This window comes from Penicillium samsonianum (genome assembly GCF_028829775.1).
Source record: "Penicillium samsonianum strain IBT 33392 chromosome Unknown utg000009l_segment0_segment0, whole genome shotgun sequence".
Lineage (NCBI taxonomy): Eukaryota > Fungi > Ascomycota > Eurotiomycetes > Eurotiales > Aspergillaceae > Penicillium > Penicillium samsonianum.
In genome coordinates this window covers 1,523,992-1,551,602 of record NW_026643267.1, presented here as the reverse complement: position 1 = coordinate 1,551,602, position 27,611 = coordinate 1,523,992, and the positions used below count along the sequence as shown (strand labels likewise).

The window sequence follows — 27,611 nt, the reverse complement described above, 5'->3', positions numbered from 1 at the left end:
TTTAGCCGTCGCACCGTGTTCTTCCGGCCTCGGCTTTCTTGAACGAGATGTCGTATGAACGGCAACGCGCGGAAGAGTCCAATGTCTTCAAGTACAAAGACAACGGTCCCGTACTGGCCAAGGTTAGGTGGATGCCCATACGGACCCAGCACGCAGACCGGAAAATCAATCGTCGAGAACGTCGCATGATCCGCAGCTTGTGCGATCCTTCCAGTCACGCCCGGTCGGGGTCGGGTCACTATGCGTAACATGCGAGTGGTCGGTGCTCCTGGCGCATTCTGCACTGTGTCCACCGAAGCCACGTAGAATGCTGGAAGCTGCAAGGAGGACCTCACCCCTAAGCGTGGCATCCAGAGCTGTACATACTGCCCCGGTTGAGCCACCCACTCCATGGGAACCGCAATATCAAGCCATAAGAGCCGGTTGAAAGACCGCGCGAGGGCCCGTCGAGAGGCGATGCGCCATGACCTGTGGAACCACATGGTATGCAGACATGTCCCGGCACTCCAGCCCAATCCGGTGCAAATACCGCCCAGTAGAACCCATCGGTAGGCCGATGCGCGGTCGATCAAATGGTAGGTAAGGGTGCCGGTGACGACTGAAGCAAGCACATGGTGGACCTTGAGGCCGAGTTGCGGCCAACGTCGAAGAATCGCAGCGAGCGTCCAAGGCAAGATCGACAGGAGACTACAGCCAGCCTGTTCAACATTAGCCACTTTTCAAGCAAGCATATCGCAGAGAAATCGGGGAGGCTGCCATTCTCTGGCCCGCTTCACGCACCACGAGCGGAATGACGAGGGGAGCTGCAAGTCTTGTATTCCGAGCGACTGTGCCTAAGATGGACCCATGAAGCAGGCAATGCAACACGCAAATGCGGCCTAGCCACCGATGGGCCCACTGGAACGTGCCCCGTTCAACGCGGTAGACATGGGCCGGCAGACTGAAGCTAAAACCGGAGCAGAGGGGAACAAGGTGTGTGACCGCCAAGCATCCAGCTCGCTTCTGCACTTCCGCCCATGATCGAACATGAACGCTGACTGCAATGATGTTGGCAATCACTAGGGCTGCGAGTACTCCCCCTTGTAGATATGATGGGATATCCAGCCACTGGAGCAGGCCTGGTGTTGGCGCTTGGAAGAAGCGTCTCCAGGATACCGCGTGCTGCAACCGCAACGGCAAATGGCCGTATCGGCGTCCGAGGCTATAAGATAGCCAGCATACGAGAGCGAGGAGCCCACAGAGACTGAATATATCTTGGACGGAAGCTCTCGCAAGCCATTCGGCAAACTTTGAGATGAAGCGGGGCATCCTTTTCACGAGAGGCAATACTGGACATCAGCAGGTTTATATACTGTTCTATAAATGGTTGTCTGAACAACGCTGACCTAGACCTTTTATTTGGACAGTCGAAAGCAGCCTGGGAGGTGATGCGGCAATAATCGACACTGGTGAGACACAGTCACAAGGCTCATGTTATGGCTTCTTAGGACGAGGCGACAGGTTCATGATTGAAAAAGATCTGCATCGTCGACAGCGTAACAGTAGTGATTCACCATATGTCGATTGCAAAAGGTGCGTCAATTCATGTTCAACGTTGAACCACAATCCTGCGGCTCCCATGTGCCTACAATATAATGCGGTTATTACTTACCCCGTGGTTCTTATTCCAACAGTTGAAGTCGGTCAATATGCTGAGATGCAGGGTCGCTTGTCTGATCAGGCAGCGACTGTCTTTGTTAGGAATACCAGGGAGGCGCCTGCGGCCAGCGACGGCGAGGAAAGCGCAAAATAGTAAATATACAACATCAAGCAGGCTATTGATTCTGTATTTTCCTAGTCTCTTTCCGGTCGAGCAACTCAGATAACCATCTGAGTGCAAAAAGCGGACGGGGCGCAACGCGACCCCTCCACTGTCGTAGAAGGCGATGTGGAACCTATCGTGTGACCCTCCACCAGTGGGGTTTGCTAAGCGGAATTCTTTCAATAGAACAACTCATCTTGACTATCGACGCAATCATGCCCGATGCCCTGAAGACACAAAGAGGGTCATTTCTACGCAAGGCGGCCGTATTGCAGCAAACAGGCCGTTGAGCTGCATTTCCAATAGGAATCTAACTTAGTCTCAAACAGACAACGTTAGACTCATCATCGCACCATTCGTGTTCTATGACTAGTTCTAGCTATTTACTATGGTAGTGGTACAGCGATATTCTCCAATTAAATCCGGCTTCTTGTCGCTCAGTCTAGATCTTTGTATCGGGATCCCTGGTCTGCAAGCCTCAGGAGGTGTTGTGTTCATGTACAGTGACCAACTCTCTCGGACTCCTCTCCCTACTTTGGAGTGTCCCCAGGTGCGAACTGGATCCAGATGGAGAGGGGAGTTGGCTGAAGACCATTCATTCCATGCGCTCTCTGGTCCGACGGCGGCGACCAGCAAGAATAGGTCTTTGTCAAACAATTTAAGTTCTCCTTTGAATATCCCATACTGGCAACTTGCAATGAATTCAAGAAGAAAAACAAAACAAGAAAAAGAAACAATCAAACCAAACCATAGATGCCAACAGCGTTGCTGCGAGCCACCAAACCCTTCCAACGCCCATGCCGACTCTAGGAGTGAGTGATGGGCTTATGAGAAGAGGTGACCTGTATATGAGAAACTTCTAGGAGCTCAGCTAGAATAGCCGCTCTCTCTCTACCCGACCTTTCGAGACTGAACATGAGCTTTGCCCTAACAAGCCAAGATTTTCCGCTCATTCGTTTCAGCATGGAGGAGACTGAATGATTGGTGGAGCTATCAGATCCATCCGCGTGTATCTTGAAGTTTGTCGGGTCCACTGTAGAATATATCCAGATAAAGCTGTTGGAGTACTCGAAAGAAGCGGCACTCGCGTTCCATTACGATATCAGCGTGTTGAATAATGGCCCGAAGATTGTGACTGGAAGGCCAACACAGACATATGCTGTCTCATCGAGGCTCTCTGGACGCATAGCCTTGAGTATCAATTGGGCCTCCTCGATCGACTTTGAATCAATTACAACTGAGTCCGATACCCAGAAATCAGTTGACCAGCTATTCGAAATAGGAGGGACTTTCTCCAACACGGAATGCTGGAGGCGAATGAGGCTTCCCCTGAGACTTTTTGTTTGGTTCGCCTTTTTCGCACCGAGAAGGATAATCTTCAGGTTCGCTGAATGTGCCGCCTCCAGAATTCCGATCTGATAGTCGTGCGGTTCCAGGTTCGTGAGCTGTGCTTGAGGGAAGACATGAACGATGCCATTCTCGATAGATACGAATTCGCCTCGGCTATCAGCTTTGTTTGGTGGGTGACCTTGTGGAATCATGGTGGAAGAGAGTGTGATGTTGATACTCTGTCCACAGAGCTTTGACTGTTCCCACTTCCAAACGAGCTCCTCGGTCTTTGAATATATGAAAGGGGTTTTGGTGACCGCGATTTTCGAGGAGCGATCAATATGCTTCCTGCTGCCTTCAGCATCCTTGCAAATGGTCATTGGAAGTCAAAGTACGTACCCATTCGCACGCCGCCAGTGCGAGAAAAACGGACGTTCGAGTACTTGTAACATCAAGTGCAGTATCAAACAATCCTTCTCCTTTGGAAGAGCTTCTGGTAGCAATCCGCGGATACTGGTTTTGTCGACGTGAATGTGCAGAATCAGCACTAGTGTGGTCGACTTTCGGCGATGAGATCAGGGCATGAAGCTGTATCGGAGGCTTAAATGTGTTTCTATCCCTCTGGGATAAAAGAAAATGCATCTACAGGCGAGGTCGATTACTCTTTTATCACATGTGTCACTAGAACCCAGAGGGTTTCCATTGTCAAAGGTGACATCCTGGTGACAGTAAAAAGCCGCAAATTTTCATAGACTGCCTGATATCACGTTGTCATCATCGGTCAACGTTTCTTACTCAACGTTGAGTATGAGCCATTGAACACAGTTCTTTCATCTGGCTAGAGACAAAAAAGTCAAAGTAATTGATCATCCGACGTACACACATAGGAACTATTTGACCTTAAAGAAGATTAGGAGAAGAAGATCAATTTGCCATAAGAGTTTTTGTTGAAATCCCAGTCAACTTATTTGAATCTTTACTCTGGTCCTTAAAGGGGTCAATTTCCGACTATGGCTGGCCCAGAAAGGCACAAAGCTGGACTGCTTCAGTGAGATGTTTCCAAGTTCAGCTTGTGGTTGGATCTCAGAGTATTTATTGTTGTGATATGAGGCTGTTGCAGATCAAGAAGCTTCCAGTCCTTTCTGCGTGGAAGAAATACATAATGCAAGTAGATGCCTTCACTGTGTATATATATATAGCCTCGTGTCTCTCTCTGAGAGAACAATCAATCAATACCTCTGAACTACAACATTAATAGCTTTCTTGCGGATAAAAGTGGCTGATTTGAGCGGACACAAGATATAGATGCTGGGCACTAGCCTACCCTTCGCTACGGGGCAAAATTAGACACATGCAATCAGCAAGAAGAAAGCTACCTAGACGTGATACAGAAAGCCTATCGATTGAGATACGTATTATCTCAAGCGTATGTCGACAGGGCCAAATATGGTTTGGAGAAAAAGTAGGATCACGAGGCCTTTTGGTAAAAAGCGATGACATTGCTTCGCACGCGTCAATATAGGGACAGCTTACTAGCTGGCAACCTGGAGATATGCACAGCCTCAGTACTAAATACAAATCAAGTCTCCCCGGCCATGCCACTCACATGTGGCTTTTCCTGCTCCCAGGACCGCCATAGGACCAAATACTGTACAATAGAACTACCATTCTGGTGGATAACGCGTTTGGCAATTGTGCTTATCGGTATTTTCTGGCCAATCTGGGGATGTCGGCTAATTCATTGAAAACGATCTCCCCGTGCAACTCACAAGATCAGAAGAGTCATTGTCATGCATGTGGTGGCAGTGCTGGCTGTAGTTGGAAGACCCAGAGGATCTGTTCGAATAGGGTGATTGATCTCCGTCCGACACCACGAATGCGCGGTCTTCACTTGTTTCCGAGATATCATCCTCCGAGGGCTCAGAGGTTGAACCTTGCGTTTCAGAGTCATTGGGCTCACTGTACGAGGACATGATTTCGAAAAGCTCATTTTCCTCCTTCGTAGCCATCTTAGGTAGGGTATGGTGCCAGACGTTCTCACAACAGATGTAAAAAAATTGAATTTTCCTCTTCAATCCTGGTACGACGCCCACTTATGTAGCTCAAGTGTCTATTCGATTATGCCTTGACCATGTCTAACTAATGTTTGAACGACTGAGGCATGTTCAAAGGGCCGGTGAAAGCCTCGATGATATGCGAGAGAATTTTTGCCAGTGCTTATGGCTCAAATTTACTAGAACGTTGATTCAACTTAATCCCTAGTGAACACGTCTGTTGACCCAATTAGGCGTTGGAAATCGTTGACGTCATCGATTTTCACCGCTCAAGATATCCCTACGTATCGCGCAGGCTTCATTTATAACCGGACGATCTTGAAGGTAGTGAAATATCAACAATCCGATAGAATCATCAACGGGGATGCGGTGAGACATTTTGCAACGTTTGCCCACGTTGAGACTGAAGAAGCCGCTGGTGGTTCAATTTGCGGGCTATCTACATTCTTGAGGACTTGTAAATTTACCATCTCAAATCCACCATCGATGGTTCCTCAATCTGGCCACGGAATGCATCAACCTCAACAATCAGGGCAAAGGAGCGAACGGATTAGTCAGGAGACCACGGTAAATAACGTTTGACGCAATGACTGATTCCTGGGACGCAGCAGTCGCTTTACCATAAAACTAGCACCAGTCTGGCTTGCCTTGCCTACGATTCTATTTATCCTGGTAGCTTCCCTCGCCAGTATTGCACCCCTCCAGCGCGATGTGTTCAATTGGGACCGCCTCACCTTCGTCGTCAGCCCCAATGTCGCGGCCTTCGGTATGTCATCGCCTGAGCCAGTCAACTGATTCTAACCTAATTTACGACTTAAAGCCATTCACTGGCCCCTCAAGCGTCGTAATGCTGGAAGACCGGCCCAGAAGCCCCACGGCGAAACTCACGCGGTTTGCACCCGACCGCCGAGATTGGGTGCTCTTCGACACCGCCCAGGAGAACGAATTTTTATCGTGGTGGCTGGAGACCGACTATGGACAACAGCTGACCAAAAGTGGAAAATACAAATTCAGATGGTCGGTTGAATCGCGTTCCTCAAAGGCGTGGAAGCACTTTGACCAGGTGGCAGAGCTCAGGTCTGGTCGACCCAAGGTAGTTTGCCGGTCTTGCCTCACGCCGCTTAATCACCCACATCACCCACATCACAAATCCCATGGAACAAGCACAATAGGTAAGCACCTGAAATCCAACTCTTGTCGCAGAAGCAAGGAGACGGTGTCCATTTCTGCTGTTACGCCAGGCCCAATCCAGGCGGCTCGTGCAAGCTTCTCGCCCATGAGGAGCCGATTTACCAAGGCACAGCTCGAAGATCAGCTTCTGCGGACAATCACGTCTGCAAACCTTTCTTTTGAGCTCACGGAAGAACCCACATTCCGAGAATTGTTGGATCAAGTCTATGCCGGACCTCAAGTTTTGGATATTCCCTCATCAAAGCAACTCCACCAGCATATGCACGACATGGTAACCACCTACGAAGAGTCACAGCTGCAGGATCTGCCCGGCGATTCCAAAGTATCGCTTGCTTTGTGCTGTTGGAAAAGTCCACTCGGGCAGGATTTCATGGCTATTACTGCGTATTACTTTGACAAAAAGTGGAGCTACCGAGAGGTGCTGCTTGGATTCGAACTACTTTGCAGGCCCGAGACAGGGACTGATCCCGGTGATCAAATACTTAGACTGATCATGAATAAAGGGCTGCTTAGGCGGATATTCAGCGTGACAATCGACTATAGGGTCGACGAGAAACTGGTGCTGTCATTACAAGAGAAACTCACTTCTTCTGGTGGTATCAGCTCTTGGCAGTGCTTTGTTGGGGTTCCTGGAACAGTGCAGGCCATCCAGCTCTGTCTTCGGCGGTATATCGAAAACATCACAAGCTCCCCAGGAGGGGAGCAGATGGAGAATGTCCGCACAATACCACACGTCAATGCTTGGGCCGACCCATCAGATGGCAACGAAATAACGCGCGTTTTGGAAAAGGTAATTGCAATCCGTCCTCTTGACTAGAAAAAAATCTGACCCTTGCATTTTGCAGATTCGATCATTTGCAAAATATGTCAACGAGACCCCTCGGAAACGCGATGAGTTCTTGTGTCTTCAGCCTGCACGGATTCGTCTTTTGCCGTTAGATGATGAGAACACCCGATGGAACTCGGTCTTTCTGATGTTGAAGCGAGCCAGCAGACTGCGAAGATTTATCGACCAATACTGCCAAGAGAGCGGGAATTGTCCGTACAAATTAACGAATACGGATTGGCGCAAGGTCGACTACCTTGGGCAGCTGACAATGCCGTTCATCCAGTTCACTACGGCCCTCCTGGCCTCGAAAGAGGCGACAGTCCACAAGGTCTGTTTCGTGTTCAAGATGCTAATGGAGCATCTCGACGAGTCAATCCAGATATTGAGAAGAAAATCAGCTCCGTGGAAGCGCGAATTACTTGAGGCGTCGCTTATCATGAAGATGGAATTTGGAGAAGTCTACGAAAAGACATTTCAAAACTTTGGGGTCATGTATGGCCCTGGAACTTTCGTTGCTCCCCAATATAAGGTGTCCGCGTTCGACGAGGTCACATCATCGCAAGGCTTGGGCCGTTCCCAATGCTATATCGAGTACCTGAGGATCTTTCACCTACAGTACCGACCGGAAATGCCCACGAGCTTGTCTTGCGTGAATGGACTGTCTTGCTCTCCGCAGTTGTTGGGACTCGACCGGCTTCTGCACCCACTAGCTGGTCTGGCGGGTAGTTCAAGGAATGGGCAAGATGAAGTTGATCAATATCTCCGCGAAGGTCTGAAAAACTGCTCAGTGTTTTGCACGTTGACTACTGACACACAACAGGGGTTGTCAATATCTCGCCAAGCGCTTACTGGAAAGACCATCAACGCAAATGGCCTGTTCTCACTCGACTGGCTCGAGATCTACTCTCCATTCCGGCTACAGGAGCTGGCGCGGAACGACTTTTCACCGTTGCACAAAATATATATTATACTCGTGGGGGATCTCTGGATGAGTCGACCATGCGAGACCTGGTGATGTATGCGTACTCGGAGGGATCCGAATCAGGGAAGCAACTGATCAGCCAAGTGGAACGTGACACGGCAAGTGACGAAGAATGGGAGGAGTTCAAAGCAGAGGCAGAAAGGCCTGAACCGATCAGCGATGACGAGTGGGGTTCAGCCGAGATGAGTGTTGACGAGCGCTCTGAGGACAACGAAAACAGCCAGGCAGACACAGTGATTTTGGAAAGCCCACCGACAGATGATCTGGAGCAGGATCTGGCGGATAAAGGCGAAGACTCATTCCTGCTTCCGCCTGTCACGTGGCTCATCAATAGCATCCGAAGAAGATTCTCAGGCGGAACGACAGTGACCCAGTAGCGTGCGTCATCATTTTTGTCCAGTAATAATCTGCTAGAATTTATCTAGCCTGCGAGAATAGCGCACACGTTAGAAATCGATTGTCGTTAATTGACAACAAGCTGCGCCCTCTTTAAAGGAGAAAATGTCGGATCAATTGATCTTGTGCAAACCGCATATGGACGGCCCTTCAAGTCACAGTTATGACATTTAGCGCTGCTAGCCTGGTTGCGAGTTCTGACAGAGGGGCGTTAGGATGCGATTGGTCGACACCCATCCCCATCACGGACCATCACGGACCATCACAGTTGCACAGTAACGGTAGCCTAATACTGTACCGAACCAAGCAGGGAGTCGAGCTCTATAGCAGCCCTCACTCAGATCCTACATTACGGTTCTGACATGCGAGACAAAGCAACTGTCTCAGGCACGTTGGCGTAGGGAGGTTGACAAGGACTCTGATTTACTTGTAGCTCTCTTAGTGTGTATAACCATGTTCATTTGCCTTTACCACCATATATACTATAAACATAGCGTTAGTAAAACTCGCTAATTTGATTGCTCCTCACAACGAAACCAGCCCACCAATAATTAGCGCTTAGATCCTCGGGCAATTGAAAGCCGGGCCGCGACCAACAATAGCAAAATTGTCAGTTTGAATACTCGTGAAGCTTAATCTCTGTATTGCTTTTGGTCACCAACCTGGGGCCGAGGTAGCTGCGGTTCACGTCAAGTCCCAGGGAAACGGGGCGGGCAATCGTCTGGCATGGAGCGCTTGAGGTTCATCTCTGTGTTTCCAGTTGATGTAGCGTTCCTCCTGCCTCTTCCAGCCTTCCCTGAGTTTGCTTTCTGCCAAATTCTTGCTGCCACACAAACGAGTAAAGTCATCTCTGGGTATCCAGGAACAATTTCCTTGAAGTAATCCCTGTTCCAAGGTGCCAGACCAAGTTTTCAGTCCAGCTGAGGTTTTGTCGTTCCTATTAGAGCAGAAGAGCTCGCCTTATGGCGCTGTTACTAGTGTTGAAAACTGGGTGGCGAAGACAAAGGCCGGGAGCCAACTGAAGAGAGAGGGCTCCTGGGTACAAGAAGGACGTTTAGAACTAGGATGAGAGGACACCCGCGCAATGGAGAGGCAATGGGGAATAACACCGCGACGACATTTGGTTTGTGGACAGAACTGACCAAACCTGTGTCACCATTTGGATGTTGATTTGTTGTTTGAGGCGCTTCACTATTTTTCTGGTTATTTCTTTGCCCTTTTAGGTACTTTGCTACCCTGCCAGTCTTTTTCTTGGCCCATCGATCTTAGGCCCCCACTCTTTCAGTTGTTCCCATACTTTCACTCCTTAATTTGAACACATTTATCAACCTGCAACCTGTATTAGCCAGTAGGCAATAGCTTGGAGTTCTGTCTGGCCAATGCTCGCGCTAAGAGAAGCTAGATCTCCGCGGATGAACTTGATGTTGACCACGGAGACCCTAATGTACTGGGCAAGACTCAAGCGCATATTCAAGATCGCGAAATAAGTTGATGTGGTTGCTACTTTTGGATGAGGTGGATGCATTCATGGAGCGTCCGATTGCCTCCCATGGAAGTCACAACCACCTTGTGACTGCCTTTTTTGCGAAACCTTGAATATTATGAAGGTTTCCCATCCTATTCTTGCCCGCCAGTCTGCAGCCCGAATCCTCCTGTCCCGTGATCTGACGGTACGGACGTCAACCGAGCCGACTAACGCTGTGGTCTGTGGTCTGACGGTCGTCATATGCAGGCAACTGTCGAGCTAGACAAGAGCTTTTGCTTGCTTTCCCCCCGCCGACGTGACGACCACGCCAGGTATTGCCAGAAGTTAATTCAAGAACCCGACGGCGCTTCAACCATTTCACATCCTCCAAGTCAATGACAATTAACTGGCCACCGAGGTCATCCCACAACATATTGCGCCACTCACTGTCGTTGTGCGCAATTCCGTGCGACCGGAGCACGGTCAGAGCTTTCTTGCGCTCCTGATTGAAGAAACTGGAATTCTCGTCATTAATCATATGCTGAAGTCGCGTTCCTGACCAGCTCAAGACCATCATCTGAACCATTAATTCACCATGGTACCAATACGGGACCCGTGGCTGAAAGGATCCAAGACAGACGGGGATCTGATTTCCTTGCAAGCTCCTGAGGTGACGATAATTGTTCGCCTCCCTTTGAAGGCGATGCTGCTTCTCCACTGTGGTAGCTTTAATGACCACAGTGTATCCATGCAGTGTATCCATGTGATAGAAGGGTAGCTTTGACGAGGTAACCCGTCCGACCACAGACGTGGACTTGTTCAAACCCATGGTTTCGGTTCCCGGCAAGTTGACGGTGAAGCCGGAATGTGAACTCCTGCGGCCCTATGGAGTGTCTCCGTCCACCGTGGAGTTTCCAGTTGGGGCATTCTTTATCCAGAGGGTCTCGGTTGACCATGCCGCGGATGCAGAGATGGTGGGGTCTGTATGCAACCCGCGCATGTTGCACTGAATCCACGTGTTGGATGAAACTTTGTATCGCCCGCCTAGGGACGTGTCGTGCTTTGGCTTGACTATGAATGTGGGGATAGGACTGGACAGACGCAACGTTTCTTTGATGCATGCATCAAGGTAGATCAAACTTGGTAGGTGATCAACGGTCAGGACCGAGTCTCCAACGACTTTGTCAACCTCTTGCTGCGCCTTGATAAATGTCTCGGGGTACTTGAGCAAGTTATAATAGAGGAAGCATAGTTTAGCACTGGTTGTCTCGTGACCGGCAACCTACTCATGTTAGCCACTGCGGCTCAAACTGAAAGTGGTATCTTCAGTTGAATTGTCTGACTCACAAGGAATGTCACTAGATTGAAACGAATGTTTTCATCCGAAAGTCTTTCACCAGTTTCTCGGTCGGCCGTCAACAACATTGTGTTCAGTAGATCCTTGTTATTTGGCTGCGGGTGTGCTTTCCGATCTTTAACGATGTCGTCCGCCACAGCATGCATTTTGCAGATGTCTTCCTGGCGCTGATGCTCGCTCCAAGCCAACATTTGGTTGACAAACCCGGGTCTAAAAGCTCGCTTGCCAGACGCCAGCAAAACCCGGGCCATCTGTTCTGCGAATGGATGCGGCTGCTCACCATAGAACTCGTTGAATCTGAAACTGAAAGCACACAGACCGATTGTGTCAAATGCCAACCTGGTCAGATCGTCGGCCATGTCAATTTCATTCTGGGCACCAAGTCTATCCCACTTCTGGACCATTTGTGAGGAAATATCAAGCATATCGTCGAACATCTTGCGGGTACCGAGTGGTCCGAAAGCTGGAACTAACAGGCGATGGGCTTTCCCCCAATTTGTCTCGGAAGGGTACTAGTCAGTATCATAGTATATTAGTACGACCAAGCTATTCAAAAGCGAGAATTCATGAGCTTACAGCAGTGAACAGTCCATCACCAACCAAGGGTCGAAGCTCGGTAAGGGGCCCGCTCGGTAGTTTCTCGAATCGATCTTGGTCGCAAATCTCATTCACGTATTGCTGCGAAGAAACTACCACAATGTCCTCCGCCAGCTTCAGTTTGAAAATTGGTCCGTACAGATCGGCCATTTTCCAAATCGACTGGGAAGGAAAGCTTGCATCCATTTCTGGTATATGCCCGAAAAGCCCGAAGAAACGCTGATCAGGCCAGGGTATATCTTCTAGCTTGGAAGGGTCAAAATTGACATTGCTGCTAGGGCGAGACATGGTGAGCAAAATTGAGTGCACGCCGGGGAAGCAGAGGAGATGGGGGCCACGGAGAGGTTGTTCGACCAAGTTTCAAAGAGGGATGAATACTTCAACCTGATGTGCCCTTGATATCTTCATTTCCCTACCACCATTGGGATAGACTCTTATATGTCTATTTTCTTACACATTTTTTCCTCGGCCTTGCATCTTGGTGGGAAAGGACTTTAGACGGAGATCCATTTGTCCCGCCCCAAATGCACCTCAGCCGAGTAAATAACCGTTTACGACTTATGCAACGCAGATCGACTGATTTCTCACGGTACTAGCGCGTTGGTCTCTATTGTCTGAACAGCGTAACAAGCCTGAACCATCCATTGGATTGGGCCGACAATCTGACTAAGCGGAAGAAAGCGGGCCCTTGGCTTATCTTCCGGCCGATCTGCTGCGCCCACAACTTTAAAAACCAGACTAGTCAACGACTTCGGTCAAAAAACTCCGAAATTATGGCTGTAGGCATTGACGTTTCTCATGGGACCGAGCATGATTAGTCCCGCGGCTACTATCTGTTGGGCCTGCGGGGACTTTAGAAGTTGTAGTCCCTCTGACAGCCTGCGCGTAAGAACTTTAACGGGACTATGTGGGACTCCAAGCTAAGAATATTTTACGGTTCCAATTGATGAATATGTTCAGAAATAAGCTGGAAGTATTCCTATTGAATTGAGGTACGTATCATGTAAGCACTGGTTTAGACTCAAATAGCTACCTATATTTTTAAGTCAAGGTTACTCACGTCGAATCTCCATCTATTGGAATTCTACAGACCCCGTCGGAATTGGCACTTTTTGACAGATTCCCGGTCAGGGTACTGCCTCAACTTGTGTTGTGATCATAGATATGCATGTGATTATCAGGAATTTCAAAGCTACTGAAAGGGAGACCCTCTTTATCGGACTGAATCTTACCAAGGCCCGAACCATGACGCGGTATAAGCGGACTGCCAAGAGGCCCAGCTGCAACCCAATGGGGAGATAAGCCCCGCGTGGTTAGGGGAGTGGGATCTACTTATACTTATTTTCCAGTTGAGCTGAGTTATGTTCTACTGGGATAATTTGAGTGGATTTGTACTAAATATGTGTTCGATAATGTGTAAAATAAGTCATGGTTATGCCTCGAACTTAAGACAGAGTGGACTGATTGTTCCCAAATAGTCCAGCCAGTCTCTTAGTAGCCTTGGCCAAGTCGAGTTTAGAATCGCACGCTGCAAATACGAACCGGTCCATTCTCACAATGACATATCGCTTCCCATCCACACTCTTCCACATGAGCGTCTCATCATAACCCCGGGGTATCGGACGACCAGCACATAGTGCGGACTGAGCGAACTCCTCGCCCGTGGCGGTGCGATATACCCGGTACCGCAATGTATCCGATGACTTGTCGACGGGCAAAGTGATGTATGTTGTACGAGGCACGAAGAAAGTAGCATCATCCGTAGACAGCAGGCCCGTGTCATTGATCTCTTCAATGTCTTCCAGGGCGGCGTCCATCTCATGAAGACGATCCAGTAAGACGACAAGTTGGAACATTTTCCGGCTCGAAAAAATCACATCGTCCGTAAACCGTACGTTTCCATGTGGTCGTAATGAGATGCAGTATGTCTGCGGAAAACACAGTCCACCGTCGAGCTCTGGCATGAATGGCATCCCCTCCGAGTGAATGTACCGAGTAGGACCACTACCTCGCGGGCCTTTCTCAAGCCAATGCTTCCAGCTGGGAATGAGTTGCAGGAACCACAGGCCCCAGTTGCGAATCAAGATGTGCACGAGACTCTTTCCGTTGACCATATCTCCATTTCGGACAGTAGAGGCGAGCGATTTATCAAGTTGTTGTTTGCGTTCCAGATCCCGCCGGAAAGCAACTGCTCATGGTCAACCTCGGAGGATGAGCATGCTATAGCAAGGCGCCAGACGAGAGAAATGGCGTCTCGAAATCCAGATGTGATGCCTTGTCCTCCGACTGAAAAATATGTTTAGTCCCATGAAATATCAAGAATGAATCACACTTACATGGCGGAAATACGTGGGCTGCATCGCCACAGATAATAACCCGTCCGAGAGCCCATTTGTTACAGCTTCTGGCGGAAAACTTGAAGGGTCTTGATCGCAAAACCTCAATACAATCCTCTGGATACTCAACGTCCTGGGAAAGTCTAGTCATGTCAGTACAATCACCTCATGTACAGATTTTACCTTGTCTCAGGACTTACCCATACCGGCTACCACAATGTGTCAGGTAAGGATAAACACATTCTCGGACCTTTTCCCACCCAGCCATTTCTATACCATTCTCGCCAGGAGCAATGACAAACTCAAAGCGCCAGAGCCGGTCTTCCGGGCGCCCAAATCGGCCACATACCGCCGAACGGCTGGGATTACAGAGGAAGCGGAAATCAGCCGGGAAGAACAGGTCGTATACCTCTTCGGGTGTATATCCAAGATCCCACAGTGGAAAAGAAGGGTGTGTTTCTTTTGTCGGGAGGTGCATATGCCAGTTGAGTGCTACCCAGGTCTCTTCATATCTGTATCTGGATCACAGCCATTAGATCACGTTACCGTAAAGTTCTATTGCATAAATTCCTTACTGCTCGGCCCATTCTAACTTAACCCCCTTGGGCTCCAGGTACATCTTGCGAGTAAAACCCGTCTTGCCATCTGCCGCAGCCAGGAATTTTGATCGGATCTTTTTATATGCGCCTGATTCATCAGTGTATGTTGCGTATACCCAGTCCACATCCTCGGTGATGGAAGTCAACGTGCAGCTACCCCTCAGCTGAGAGATCTTGGTTTGCTCCACGGCTACTCGAAGATACTTCTCCAGAACTGGCTGCTTGTGAGCAAGCACGCCGACATGGCCAGTATTTCCTTCGCTCTGAGAGATGTCAGTGGTTTCTAGTTGATATAGGGATAGAGTTGCACTCACGGAAGCTGTGTCGAATTGAAGGAATGGCTTGGCTTGGAGGTTGTGGTGCGTGCCGCTGACAAATTGAATCTTGGACATATCTGGATAATAAATATTAGATCCATGTTTGGGCCGTGGAGGATGCCTCTCTTTTTACTCACTGGATCCAATCTCCGTGAAGAGGTGTTCATACAGTCCAAGACCTTGCATCAGTCGAATTCCATCGTCGTCGACAACGACCCCACGAGGATCAGTGGTGATAGTCGATTCTTTCTCAAGCGCGATGTTAGGAACACCCAGTCTCCCCAGATACGCCGACAGCATGGCTCCCGTGGGGCCGCAACCACAAATTAAAACGTCTATGGTCTCCCACTCATCTTGACAATTCATTTTGCCAAATCTCTGTACTCAGTAGTAATACTGGAGGAACTGCGTATTGAAATAGAAAAATAGAGAAATGGATTACCAAGGTAAAAGTTTGGTCCCTAAAAATAGCTAGCTGCAAAAGATGTTCTAGGTTTCTCTTATTCGGCGGGGAAGCCAAGATGTGGGAACAATGTGTTCAGTAGGTACAGTTAGGCCCCTCTCTCACGCCGTGGATGCATTGTTTGCCTTCCGGTGTTATCTTAGGATCAGACTAGTCGTATAATACGGAATACCCGTTCATCAATGTTCGACAGCTCTAGTGGCAATAACTAGAATACGGATGTACGGCATTCCATATATCCGTCATTCGGATATGCCAGTCATAGACTTACGAAGCTTTGATTGTAAGTTCTAGAACCAATGTTATCTGTGAACAACTATCTCGCCTTTTGAGCTATGTGGGGGGGCCATTCCTTACATCTCCCAAGAAAGCAGCCTCCACACATTGCCGCAGCTCCCCAACCCGTATTTGCCGGCTAGTCAGCCCCCTCCCGTAGTGAGTACACTTAGCCAAGTTAGTCATGATTGTTCGCGCGCGCGGAGAGATGATGGGATATTGGATCATACACCAAAAAAGCATTGGATTCTGTCGCTCAAAGACTTCCAGAGGAGTGGTGAATACGGACTTGTAGGTTGGAGAGTAGATCTCACGACTACATTTCACTATCAACGGGGTTGAGTCGTTCTCCTTGTATCTTTCGATAAAGTCCACCAGTCGCTCAATGTCGCCATAGGGCAATTGTGGGTTACTGAGTGAAACGAGATCGATTGGCGTCCCCTCATCGCCAATGGGATTGAATCGGTGATATTGCCTTTCTATATCCGACCACGTAACGTGGAACTTGCGGAACATAAAAGTGCATATCACTCTTTGTCAGCGTGCCCTACAAATTTGTCAATTCTTTAGGTTTTTAGTTAGAGAGTTTGATATTACCATTCTGGAACCATTACAATACTGGTTACATTTTTCTGTCAATAAGCACTGGGCGTGTTGACAAACGCGGGGCAATCCACACAAGATATGTGACTTGCCAGTCTTACCTTGCAGCGAGTCGTTCTCGTTCCCGTAATGCGAGTGAGCAAGCGAATGGTGGCGAAGGTGCTCGCTGTGACTCTACATGTTCCGCGAAGTTGTCAGCAACGGGATAAAGCAACTGGAACTTCAAAAAACATTCCACTTATACTGGTCATCATGGCCTAGTCCATGGACTCTAAAGTCTGGATGGCAACCTTGAAATCATCAAGCAGATTGTCGCAACGGTCAGAAGAATCTTAACCAGCATGTTTAGCGCTAATTCATTTTCGAAATCCAGCGAACCAGCCAGTAGTTTTTGGCTAAGGTCTAATGGTGTCCAGCACTTGCAAGGATGAAACGGCCGCGTTGTACTTTTGAACGATCAGGATTTCATTTCTTGCTAAGCTTGCTCCAAAATTCCTCTGCGAGAGATGGCATCGATAACGACAGGCCGACCAAGTTGGCCAGCAGTGGTATGAAACAGCCGTCCGCAACCAGGCGCGAGTACCATATGACTCTAGAATTGCCTCTCCATCCATTGTGCATCCGGGCCAGCGTCAGACATCATCAGCCTCCAGGCGACGCCCTGCGGAATCAGACAAGACCCGCCGGTGCCCCTGTCAATCAGCTCCGAGCCAGTGCAATCAATCAATTCCTTTGTCACTGCGGCAATGCTGCGGACCAACAGTGTCCCAGGGCACGTTTCTCCGGCTCGACCAGCTATCCTGACATCGGTCGCTAATATCTGGGCGGGTGTCCAAGACTTGACGCTCGAGATTTTCACCCCGAGCGAAGAGGTCGACAGCATCCACTGTGTGTTCTGCCTGACCGACGATGAAGAGCATGCGAATGAGCGCGTGATCTTGCGCTGCCGTCAGTGCACATCGCTCTGTCATCTATCCTGCGCAGAAGAGTGGTTGGAAAGGCGAGATACAGGTTTTAGCACATCATGCTGTGTGTGGTAAGTGTGGATGACCTTATTTCTGCGACGACTAAGATACTGATGACCACAGTCGAAACGAAGGAGCCCTAGACGCCTTCATTCGCCCTTTACGAATCCCGCCGTCGGATGCCGAGACCCATTCCGTCCACACACTTCACCGGGATGCCGCTGACTAATATTCAGGAAGATCTTCGGATAATTGGCGCACTCAATACACACCCTCCAAGCAGAACGGCGCCAAGCGAGAGCCGAACAGGAGCTAGTCGCCATACGCGAATCGCTCAGCAAATCTAGGAACGAGTTGGAGGAAATAGTCCGGCTGACCGAGCTTCTTTATGAGGTCAATCGGCGAATGGGACCCATGATGGACTACCTATTCAAAGAGCATGGGATCAAACATGGGAATGAGGACGCCCAATCATTTGATTTTTTGTTTGGATTGGTGGTGAAGCGACTGGAGGCGGATGAGTCGGGGGAGCCTCCAAAGTGCGACCATGAAGGTGGAGATCTCACCGGCAGCCCTGTCTCCGCACCTGCAGAGCTGAGCGGTGGGAGAGGTGTAAATTGATGCAACCTCGGTGCGGGTCTTTAGTAAACAGTCGTTCTTCCTACGTTTCTGGTGTTTAGGTATGATCCCCACTCAACATAGGTCCCGCAAATATGACAGCTCCTTGTGTAAGCCAGCGGGACCTTCCTAAGACGCCACCTTGGAGTGCGGGGTTAGACTTTTGGAGTCCACAGTAGAGAGATATCGCGCTTGGGATAAAAGAAGCTTGTACATGACCATGCCAATTGCGTGAAACGGTGCAACACGCGCAAACAACATGGCCTCTCTTCATAGTCAAGCTTCAGACATTATGGGAGATTCTTTACCGTTCTCCAGCCGTTTCCAAAGCTGGACATTGCTTGTTGTTGTATTTCTTCTATTATACACAGTTATTTCATCCGTCGTCACCTCTCTTAGACCAGGCCTGAGGTCCATCCCCGGTCCCATCATCGCACGGTTCTCGCCTTTCTATCGCCCATGGAAGATCGCCAAAGGGGATGCGCCGGATTTTTATTTGAGACTTCACAGAAAATATGGCCAAATCGTTCGGACGGGTCCAAGGACTGTGAATCTCGCGGATCCAAGGGCTCTACCTATTATATACGGCATTAGCAGCAAATTCCTAAAGGTAAAGACCACTCAACCAATCAACGTCCGATCTAACTTTTCTTTCCAGTCCCCATTCTACGATACATTCAGCCCGTCTTACAAAGGTGAGACAATGCCTAGCATGTTCTCTGTTCGTGACCCGGTTGAGCACCAGGCATTGCGCCGACCGGTTGCGCAGAAGTTTTCCATGTCATCAATCAAATCCTTTGAGCCATTTGCGGATGAGTGCACGAGGATATTTATCGATGCGATGCGAGACTTGGAAGGTCAATGTGTGGATCTGGGTGTATGGCTGCAGTGGTATGCCTTTGATGTCATCGGGGCAATCACGTTCCAGCGCCGGTTTGGTTTTATGGAAAAGCGAAAAGATATTGAAGGTATGATTGGGGCTCTAGACAACGGGCTTAAGTATGCTGGCATTGTCAGCCAGGTACCTGCTCTGCATCACTGGCTCATGGGGAACCGATGGGTTGCGAAGTTCCTGTCTGCGCAGCCGTTTGTAGAAGTTCGTGATCCTCTACGGTTGATTGTGCGGGTGAGTTTATTGTTACTTCTAAACCTTTGTTGAATTGGTTGTTCTGACAATCTCGCAGTTTACCCAGCAATGTATCGATGACTATGATCGCAAGCCGGTGGATCACGGTGATCGTCCGGACTTTCTTGCTTGGCTGCGAGGAGAAGAAGCGAAAGGCAAGCCTATGCCAAATCGAGATATGATCAATCACCTGAGCAACAATCTGTAAGACTCTTTATCTCTTTCGTGTCATGCAGTATTGCTTACAATACTGCCTTGTCAGACTTGCAGGGAGTGACACGACTGGGGTGTCGCTTCGAGCGATTATCTACTTCCTAATCAAAAACGTACCAGTATATCGAAAGCTCCAGAGAGAAATTGACGATGCGGATCAGGCAGGCAAGCTGTCTGATTACATTACTTATGCCGAATGCCTTGAGCTCCCTTATTTGTAAGCTGTGATTTTGTTTCCGATTTCCCACTCCCATTCTGACGATTTCCAGACAAGCCGTGGTAAAAGAAGCGATGCGCTGTCACCCCGGAGTGCAATTCCCTTTGGAGAGAGTAGTTCCAAAGGGCGGAACCACCCTTTGTGGTGTACATCTCGATGCAGGGACCATCGTCGGAATGAACGCGACAGTGATGCACCACGACACCAACATATTTGGAGGGGACGCGGGTGCTTTCCGACCGGAGCGATGGACAGAATCTGACGATGAGCATACTAAACTGATGGATCGTCATTTAATGACAGTGAGTTTTTGTTTCGTGTGCCTCCGGTTTTCCCATAGACTAACAATAACTATAGTTCGGGTATGGGTCTCGAACATGCATTGGAAAGAATATCTCGATTATGGAGATGGGCAAATTGGTTCCGCAGATCATCCGACACTTTGAGCTTGAATGGGCTTCTGATACCCCCGGGTGGCGCGTAGAGACATTCTGGTTTGCCAAGCAGCATGGCTTGAAGTGCCGTCTTCGGTCGCGGGCGAAGTGAAGTGGTCGATAAAATGTATACTATGCACCGGGAAAAAGCGGCCCGGCTTTCAATGGGGCTACCTGAGCGAGCCTCGGAAAAATTCCTCGATGCTATGTTTTTCTTTGTGAACAAAGATGATGTGGTCAGTTTGGTAGGATATTAGCCATCAGTTACGATGGCTTAAATGAAGCCAGGGATACTTTTAGTTCAATAGTGACCGAAACTAGTATACTCATTGAAGAGAAATCCCAAATTTCTACGTAAGCTCTAGCAGGTCTTTGCACGGGCTTCTATTTCACCAAAAGAGCATATCATGTAATCGACGCCACCGATCCTCAGCTCGCTGAATATAGGTTCGGTATCTACATAAAGACCTTCGCAGAGATATACAACCTCCCGCCCTAACAACATTGTAGTACTGACCGCCATTCGCAGTCGCAGCAGAAAAATTGCCACCCAAGGATCATGTCCGTCTTGCCACTAGGAAATAATACAGTGGGGCGGATTTAGGCATTACCGAGGTTACGGAGTCGGCGATCAATAGAATCCGGCATCAATGCAGTTGAATCACTGCAATGCTTCCTTGCACGCGAGGGGTACCTTCGGTGGTGCTCGGCGTCGCTCCTTGTATTTCTGACCTGGTGGGGTCGGCCCAACCTCGTGCTTCTTCGAATGTTTGATGTGTACTTTGATTGCCGACCAGCGCTGTCAAGGCGATCAACGACCAGCTGGTCGAACGTACACTTGGCTGCCCTATCCACGTCGAAGCGGCCCGTGGTAGCTTTGTCGCCCCATTCATCTAGCACGACCTGGGGTGGGATTTCTGTTTGGACAAGGGTGATTTTAATATATGTCTCCGAAGTACAGTCATGTCTACCCTGGTGTTAGATAGGCCATCTGGCGCGCTCCGGAGTATCTGCCCTATAAATTGGTGTTCAACATCAACTACCTAAAGGCTGAGCAGGCCAGCGTTACTCTGAATTTCTCCTATGGAAAAGCACGGATCCACCAGTCCGTAGCTGAGAGTAGTAACCCAAGAAAAAGCCATAGAGACAAGCGGAATCCATCGACTCGATCGACGCATATTCTCATACGCATGTTACGGATATAACAATCTAGAACAAAATCCAGATCAAGATACACAACGCATCACCTTTTGAGAGATTTTCCAAGGGTGCTACTCATTTTATTGGCCATAACTGTCAGTGCTGATCCGCCCGAGTAAGCACGACTACCGCTAGATTATGAACAACCTCACCCACGTCAGTGACTAATGGCATCAGATCTCCAGAAGATGGGCATGATCATCCAGAGTCGGACCAATGGCCGTGGTCCGCCGCTGGTTGCCTTCCGTCTTCTCCCGAAAACCGAACGTGTGTATGATGGATTTGCCGTGACACACCAGCTGCGTGAGCGTGGCTGGATTGTGCCTGTGTATACAATCGCACCCCACAGTGATATCCTGCAGCCGATACGTTTTCATGCGTGAGGGCTTCAGCATGGGTCGGTAGATGCTGTCAAACGGCTTCTCGGACAAAGGGGTCTGGATTTAGACATTCAGAACCGGAAAGGCTATACGCCGCTCCATCTCGCCATTCAAAGCAAACGACTGGAAATGGTCAATTTGCTCCTAAGTCACTCCCGTGTCAACGTGAACTGCACAGACAAAGATGGAAATACGCCACTTTGGATGTCTACTTACTCGTCATGCGACGAGATAACCGAAAGGCTGTTGGCCGAGAAAGACATTAACGTTAATTTTGTTGGAGGCCGTGGGAGATTTGAGACGCCGTCCACATCTCTACACCACGCCGCGACCAGACTGGATACCGTGATACTACGACAGCTGCTTGCAGTGCCAAGGATCGACCCGAATCTCTGCGTTGCAGGCCACTCTCCAATTTCCGTTGCCGCATATCACGGACGCATGAACACGGTTGCTTGTCTGTTGGGCATGGAGGGCGTGGAGATTAATGGAAGGGTTTTAGTAGATCCGCCGATTTGTCGAGCGGTTGCATATGGCCATCTCGATGTAGTAAGACTATTAGTGCAGCATGGCGCACGTCTGCACATCAATGAGAGCACGATCGCGGCCCACGACACTGCTCTCTGCATTGCTGCCCGTGGCGGTGACTTGGAGATGGTCCAGGCACTACTACGCCATGATCGAATTGACGTCAACATTAGAAATCGATGGTTTGAGGATCCATTGATGTTGGCGGTCAAGGGTGGACATTTCTCGATTGTTGATGCACTTGTGGCAAATCCCGGACTCAAATACTTCAATTTAAAGAGATCCCTGGATATAGCAAGGGACGGTTGCATCAAGAGGGCCATTCGAAGCAGAATGGAAGACGACAACACTCCTCAAACGTTGTTGAAGCGGTCTCCGAGGAAGTTTGGTAGTTTGTAAAGCTAGCGTCATCTACACCTCTTATGATGCAATGCGAGAATGGCTATTTTCAGTGTCAGCTGATATCAACACTCGGAATCGATTATCTGCATCTCCACGCTCCGAAATTTTACAGTAAAACCCCAACGATTTCTACTTATTGTATAGCATTCAATGCATCAAAGATACACTTGCAAACTACCATTAAAAGGTATTTTCTACAAGTCTTATCTCAAGGCTTCGTCTGTTGCCCATTCTCACATTAAATTGAGTAACTTGGGGTGAGCAGCAGGTGAGATCGAGCGTCAATAGTTGAGGTACCCGTTCACTGACTCTTTTGAAGGTGGTCGAACTCAGGTCGGGACGGTCATGGGTGGCAATGACAGCAGCCTCAGTGTGACTGCCGGGCTATAAAAGACTCTTCTGTACCATGTCTCTTGCATTTCATTCCCCGAAGGCCACGATGGACCATCCCACTTCGCCTTGCCCATGTGACCGGCCAGCTAAGAGACAGTGCCGGGTTTCCCACGGCCCAGAAGATGAGAACAAGTTGCAAAGCCACCCACAGCAATCTTCAGATAGTGCAGCCATCGAAGCTGAGGTTGGTCAGGCCCTCTTCAATAGCAAACGAAGGAGATCACTAATACTGCATAGATTCCAGTGCGCACACCCGGTTCCCTTACAGCGGAGTTCATGAAGCTTCTACACTACAATGACACGCTCGCTAAACTGGCCCTCGAATTGCTCGACTGGTACTTTTGCCTGTGGGAATGCTACATCGTCAAATCTGCCGAGAAGATACGACTCAAGGAAGAGCAGCGACAGCTTCAAGAGTCAAATGAGTGGCTAGCAAGTGACAGCAATATCCTTTTGCAGATTTGCGATGGGCAAGCATTGATGTTGCGGGATCAAAAGCGAGCAGTTCAAGCACTTTGTAACGGCGTCGTTTCAGCCTTGCAAGCGAGCGATCCTCAAGCCTATCATGCTGATGGGCCGTGATGAGGTCTCGGCGTTGTCGAGCGCTTGTGGGCAAGAACGACATTTGGATAGTTATGCTATCTATTTGCCTTCTGTCCTAGATATCACCCCTCTTTTTAGAGGCGCATACAACAGCCGGTGAAGTTCCGTTGGGTTTGGTGACGGGGTGTAAACATTTCACGGCTGTTGATACATTCGACGCTTGATTTTCGAGAAGTTAGCATCTGGTCATCAAGTCCTCCTAATTTGCCACGAACTTGCGTTATCAAGATAAATAAAATTCCTGCTCAGCCTGCGGCATTCTCTCCCTCCCAACCCTCGTCAAATTGCTATTTTTTACACTTCTATATTTTACCACCAGCCTCCGACGGCGAGTCTTGAACAAAAATGCACGAATCGAACAAGAATGGTCTGTACCCGTTGTTTCAATGGTTGTTTTGTGCTAAAATTGGTAGACTGTGATTTGGATCTTGACCTTCACGCCATCTGGCAAGAGTGCTCTGGCATACCGACACCACCTCCCTGTCTCGCCACCGACTCCTATTATCCTCGGCAGATTCTCTCGAATGAGGGTGAGCCTGCAGGATATGAGTCTTCAAGGTCTTAATCAAATGCCTTTTCCACCCCACTTTTGACAAGCTGTCGGCCTTCAAGTGGACGGGTCTAGATCCTCTGTCCATGTATACTTAGGCCAGCGACATGTTCCTCTACATGCCAGCATTCGCTTCCCCTAAAGAAATGTAATGGATAGAGTTTCGACTAGTCTAATTTGACCGGAAATTTGGCGAGAGTATAGGAGAGCATCTGTTCTTCTTTCCCCGGTTTGAAACGGCCCTAGGGAATCTCTGTCGGATACGTGGCTAGTTGCTAGACACCATCTCCCGGCATGGTTTTGGTTCAATAGGCACTAGCTTCCGACTGCCCCTGTGGCCTCGTATGGAACGTCTACAATACTCGAGTCAATCGACACTTTCTCCGCTAGGTACGCTACCGAGGACACTGTCCCTGAATCCGCAGTTTTTGTGCATAATATATTGGGTGGTTACAAGTGAGACCGGTCTAGAACATGGGGGGTTGTTCGCAGACAGATGGAATATAAGCTGCTGTTCATGCTATAGTTCTCCTTCAATTACAACGTCATTGTAATATTTCTGCTTCTACACAATAGGAAGGATACCCCGAATAAACAATCCCTCACCCTCCTTTTGCGCTGTCCGGTAACCCTGTCAGATTGAGTCTCGAAGGGTGGTTCTAGTCATCGAGTACGCTGGTCAGTCGTTCCCGAGATGATTCTAGTCCCTATTCGAAAAAGCGCAGCCGGGATAGCTGTTTGTTATGGCGAACCTGAAGACCATCTCTCTCTTTTCTCAGGTGCGTACCAGCCTCCTTCAAAGTAAGGTTGTCCTGCTCCAGCTTCTGGCCATCGATGTGCTTGGACACGCACGACTCCCATAGGCGTCGATAGAGTCCAACAAGTCGAGCTGCTGGAAAAGCGAACTTGGGATCGTCGCGCTCGAGGTCTGATAGAACCTGCAAGATCGGTTGAAATGGCTCGGTCGCCAGGGTGTGTCTTGTTTCTGCTTCCTGCTGCGAAGGGGAGGGCTGCAATGGTCAGCAAAAGCATTTGAAGCCGAATCGTCATACATACCAATGGGACATGGTCGGAACTTTCCTGTGATTTGTCTTTCTCGCTAAGGGTTGGCAATTCACTGGGCGGCTGATCTCCTCCAATTTCCTGGTCTTTCGAGCTGATTTGTGCATCCATCCTATCCGCAGGAGAAAGTCACGGCTCTGGACAATACCATTTCCATCGATCCTTGGTGTCTCTTATAGAATATGCAGACGCCGGTGTTTATGGGCTGGGTTTTACAATCACCACAACGGTCAACCGAAGCAGTCAAATTCTGACTGGAGTTGTTTTACTTTTCAGCGGGCTGTTGACAGTCAACTCGATTAAAGGATAGTGATCAACGAGTCGGTCAGGGAAATCTGATCAAGCCTCACGATGTTGAGGGTCAGATATGAGCGCTCATCGAGGAGATATATACTTCAATCGGACACCTCTTTCCACTTTCGTTGAAAGACTTAGAAAGTCGACAAACGGAACATTATAAAACTTACAGTAACCTAAAAAAGAAGGTCAAAAAAGAAAGCGAAAAAAAACTTACTTCATGGTCACAAGTTCGAAAATTGAGTGTTGACAACGTTGGGCCAAGCTTCAACGGGTTGACGGGTCGAGCCCCCGCACATCCTACTGTGACCTCGCTTTCCGCAGTCTAGACGGACAGACCCACAGCTCAACACAACCAACACAACACTAAAGTGAGGCTAGGAAAAAAAGTCCATGATTTCTAGGGATGAAATTGTAGGCGCTTTCCGGTGATTCAACGTTGAGTCGCTCGCAGACGAGGTGATTAGAACATGAACAAGAAACATGAGCCTGTCATTGCGGATTGAATAGCATCCAGTGCCTCAATTTTAGAGAGCCGCGAAGGGTTCAACAGTCAGCCAACGTTTCTTGACCGACTCAGCATCCCTTTTTCTCAAGACCACTATTGGTCGTCTCTCTCGCTGAGCATCTGGGGGCATCAAACTGTCGGTGCAAATAGTCGCTGTAAAGAGAAGCCACGGGTTTCAACAGGTCTCAAACAAGAGAGGTGTCCTCAACGCGTTCTACCAAGCAGAGCACTTACGCAACAGAAGGAGCCGAAAAGTCTATAAATACGTCCTCTACCCCCGGCAATTCGTTCTACAATTCATTCACCTGACTCTGCAAAGTCGAGCAGGCTTGTGTCTGAGTCACCTGATAAGTTCTCCCCTTTGACCCAGAACCGAATTTCCACTGTACTGACATTGATAGGATACATCGGGGATTACAAGCCAGACAGTGCCTGTGAGAGATATAGGTGTGATTCCCACCAGATGCACTGCCATTCACATCAGCCGGTTAAAGATACGAGCTTTGGATTAGCTGGTCAAGGTGTCTATGCGCAGATGCCTCCGCCACAGCAGTCGACTAGCTGATCTACTGTACAGCCACTGTGTGTGCTCCCAAGAGATAGGCGAATATCCGCGTCGCAGGTATGTCAACAGCAATGTATGAAGAGATGGCCAGCTTGAATAACGAGAACTCTCGCCGCTGCTCTCTTCCGTGAGTCACCTTGCTATGATGCTTTGAATATCAAATGGTCCTAACATAGTTCAAGTTCTTTCAAATCAACCACCAGCATGGGAGCCTCCGATGTGGGCGAAGAGCGCCGACTGCCTCCTCTTCCCCAGATTTTGCCTCTTCCTTCTCGCGGTCCTTTCAACCCGTTCGACACAAAAGATGCCCTAGTTCCCGCCACCCCTGGACCTCAGGACACCTTTCAATTCAAGTCACCTTGGGCAGCTGCCGATCACACCGTCGCTCCCCCTTCACCAGCCAACCCGGCCGAAAGTTCCTGACAAGAGGGCTTTGCCATGCAAAAGTCCGGTGCAGGAGACGGGCCCAATGACCTCTCTCAGAACGAAATCATGGCCCATGTGGCCCCGCAAAACCTCAACCGCAAAGCGTCGCAGGTATGTGAATCTTAGCCTGGCCTGTCTCACTGATCCTGAAGATGATGCGATTTCAATAGAACCGAGTACATTCGAACAAATGCACGAGCGCAAGGACAACAGCTCTTTGCCGTCTCTTTGTCCCAAGACTTGGCTACCAGAAAATGTGAGTCATGGATTGTCTCCCCGATCTGCAAGCTAATGATTGACAGTGAACGATTGACATCGCACCAGAGGGCCCGCGGATACAGCACCCCGTTAGTGCCAAATACAAAGCCATGGCCTACACACTATTCTTGGCCCCGACGCTGCAAACCACGCAACATACCCTAGATGAAGAATATAAACCAGAGGAGCGGGCCAATAGCGGGTGCGAACATCCGAATGCGAGCTTCGCTGCATGGAAGCTTGAGACGTCCATTCTTCCTTATAATGTGAG

At 49.1% G+C, this 27,611-nt stretch overlaps 6 protein-coding genes across 6 annotated transcripts; 3 read left to right on the top strand and 3 right to left on the bottom strand.

Moving 5' to 3' along the window:
- Nucleotides 1-10,261: 10,261 nt before the first annotated feature.
- On the bottom strand, nt 10,262-10,876 carry N7471_013539 (uncharacterized protein; the record flags this gene model as incomplete). The annotated part of the gene is made up of 1 exon (XM_057286258.1): nt 10,262-10,876. The coding sequence occupies one exon, from the start codon at nt 10,874-10,876 to the stop codon at nt 10,262-10,264; it is 615 nt and encodes a 204-aa protein (XP_057129583.1).
- A 54-nt stretch (nt 10,877-10,930) lies between these two features.
- On the bottom strand, nt 10,931-12,289 carry N7471_013538 (P450; the record flags this gene model as incomplete). The annotated part of the gene is made up of 3 exons (XM_057286257.1): nt 10,931-11,329; nt 11,395-11,916; nt 11,981-12,289. 3 exons carry the CDS (start codon nt 12,287-12,289, stop codon nt 10,931-10,933), a joined length of 1,230 nt encoding a protein of 409 aa, XP_057129582.1.
- A 1,157-nt stretch (nt 12,290-13,446) lies between these two features.
- N7471_013537 (monooxygenase) lies at nt 13,447-15,619 on the bottom strand (the record flags this gene model as incomplete). Its single annotated transcript, XM_057286256.1, is given in 6 exon segments — nt 13,447-14,098; nt 14,113-14,287; nt 14,338-14,480; nt 14,538-14,849; nt 14,913-15,330; nt 15,391-15,619. The coding sequence occupies 6 exon segments, from the start codon at nt 15,617-15,619 to the stop codon at nt 13,447-13,449; spliced, it is 1,929 nt and encodes a 642-aa protein (XP_057129581.1).
- Nucleotides 15,620-17,977: 2,358 nt separating this feature from the next.
- Nucleotides 17,978-18,181, top strand: N7471_013536 (uncharacterized protein; the record flags this gene model as incomplete). The annotated part of the gene is made up of 1 exon (XM_057286255.1): nt 17,978-18,181. The coding sequence occupies one exon, from the start codon at nt 17,978-17,980 to the stop codon at nt 18,179-18,181; it is 204 nt and encodes a 67-aa protein (XP_057129580.1).
- Nucleotides 18,182-18,437: 256 nt separating this feature from the next.
- On the top strand, nt 18,438-20,280 carry N7471_013535 (cytochrome P450; the record flags this gene model as incomplete). The annotated part of the gene is made up of 5 exons (XM_057286254.1): nt 18,438-19,304; nt 19,363-19,508; nt 19,567-19,734; nt 19,787-20,036; nt 20,092-20,280. 5 exons carry the CDS (start codon nt 18,438-18,440, stop codon nt 20,278-20,280), a joined length of 1,620 nt encoding a protein of 539 aa, XP_057129579.1.
- A 6,580-nt stretch (nt 20,281-26,860) lies between these two features.
- Nucleotides 26,861-27,079, top strand: N7471_013534 (uncharacterized protein; the record flags this gene model as incomplete). The annotated part of the gene is made up of 1 exon (XM_057286253.1): nt 26,861-27,079. One exon carries the CDS (start codon nt 26,861-26,863, stop codon nt 27,077-27,079), a length of 219 nt encoding a protein of 72 aa, XP_057129578.1.
- Nucleotides 27,080-27,611: the final 532 nt, after the last annotated feature.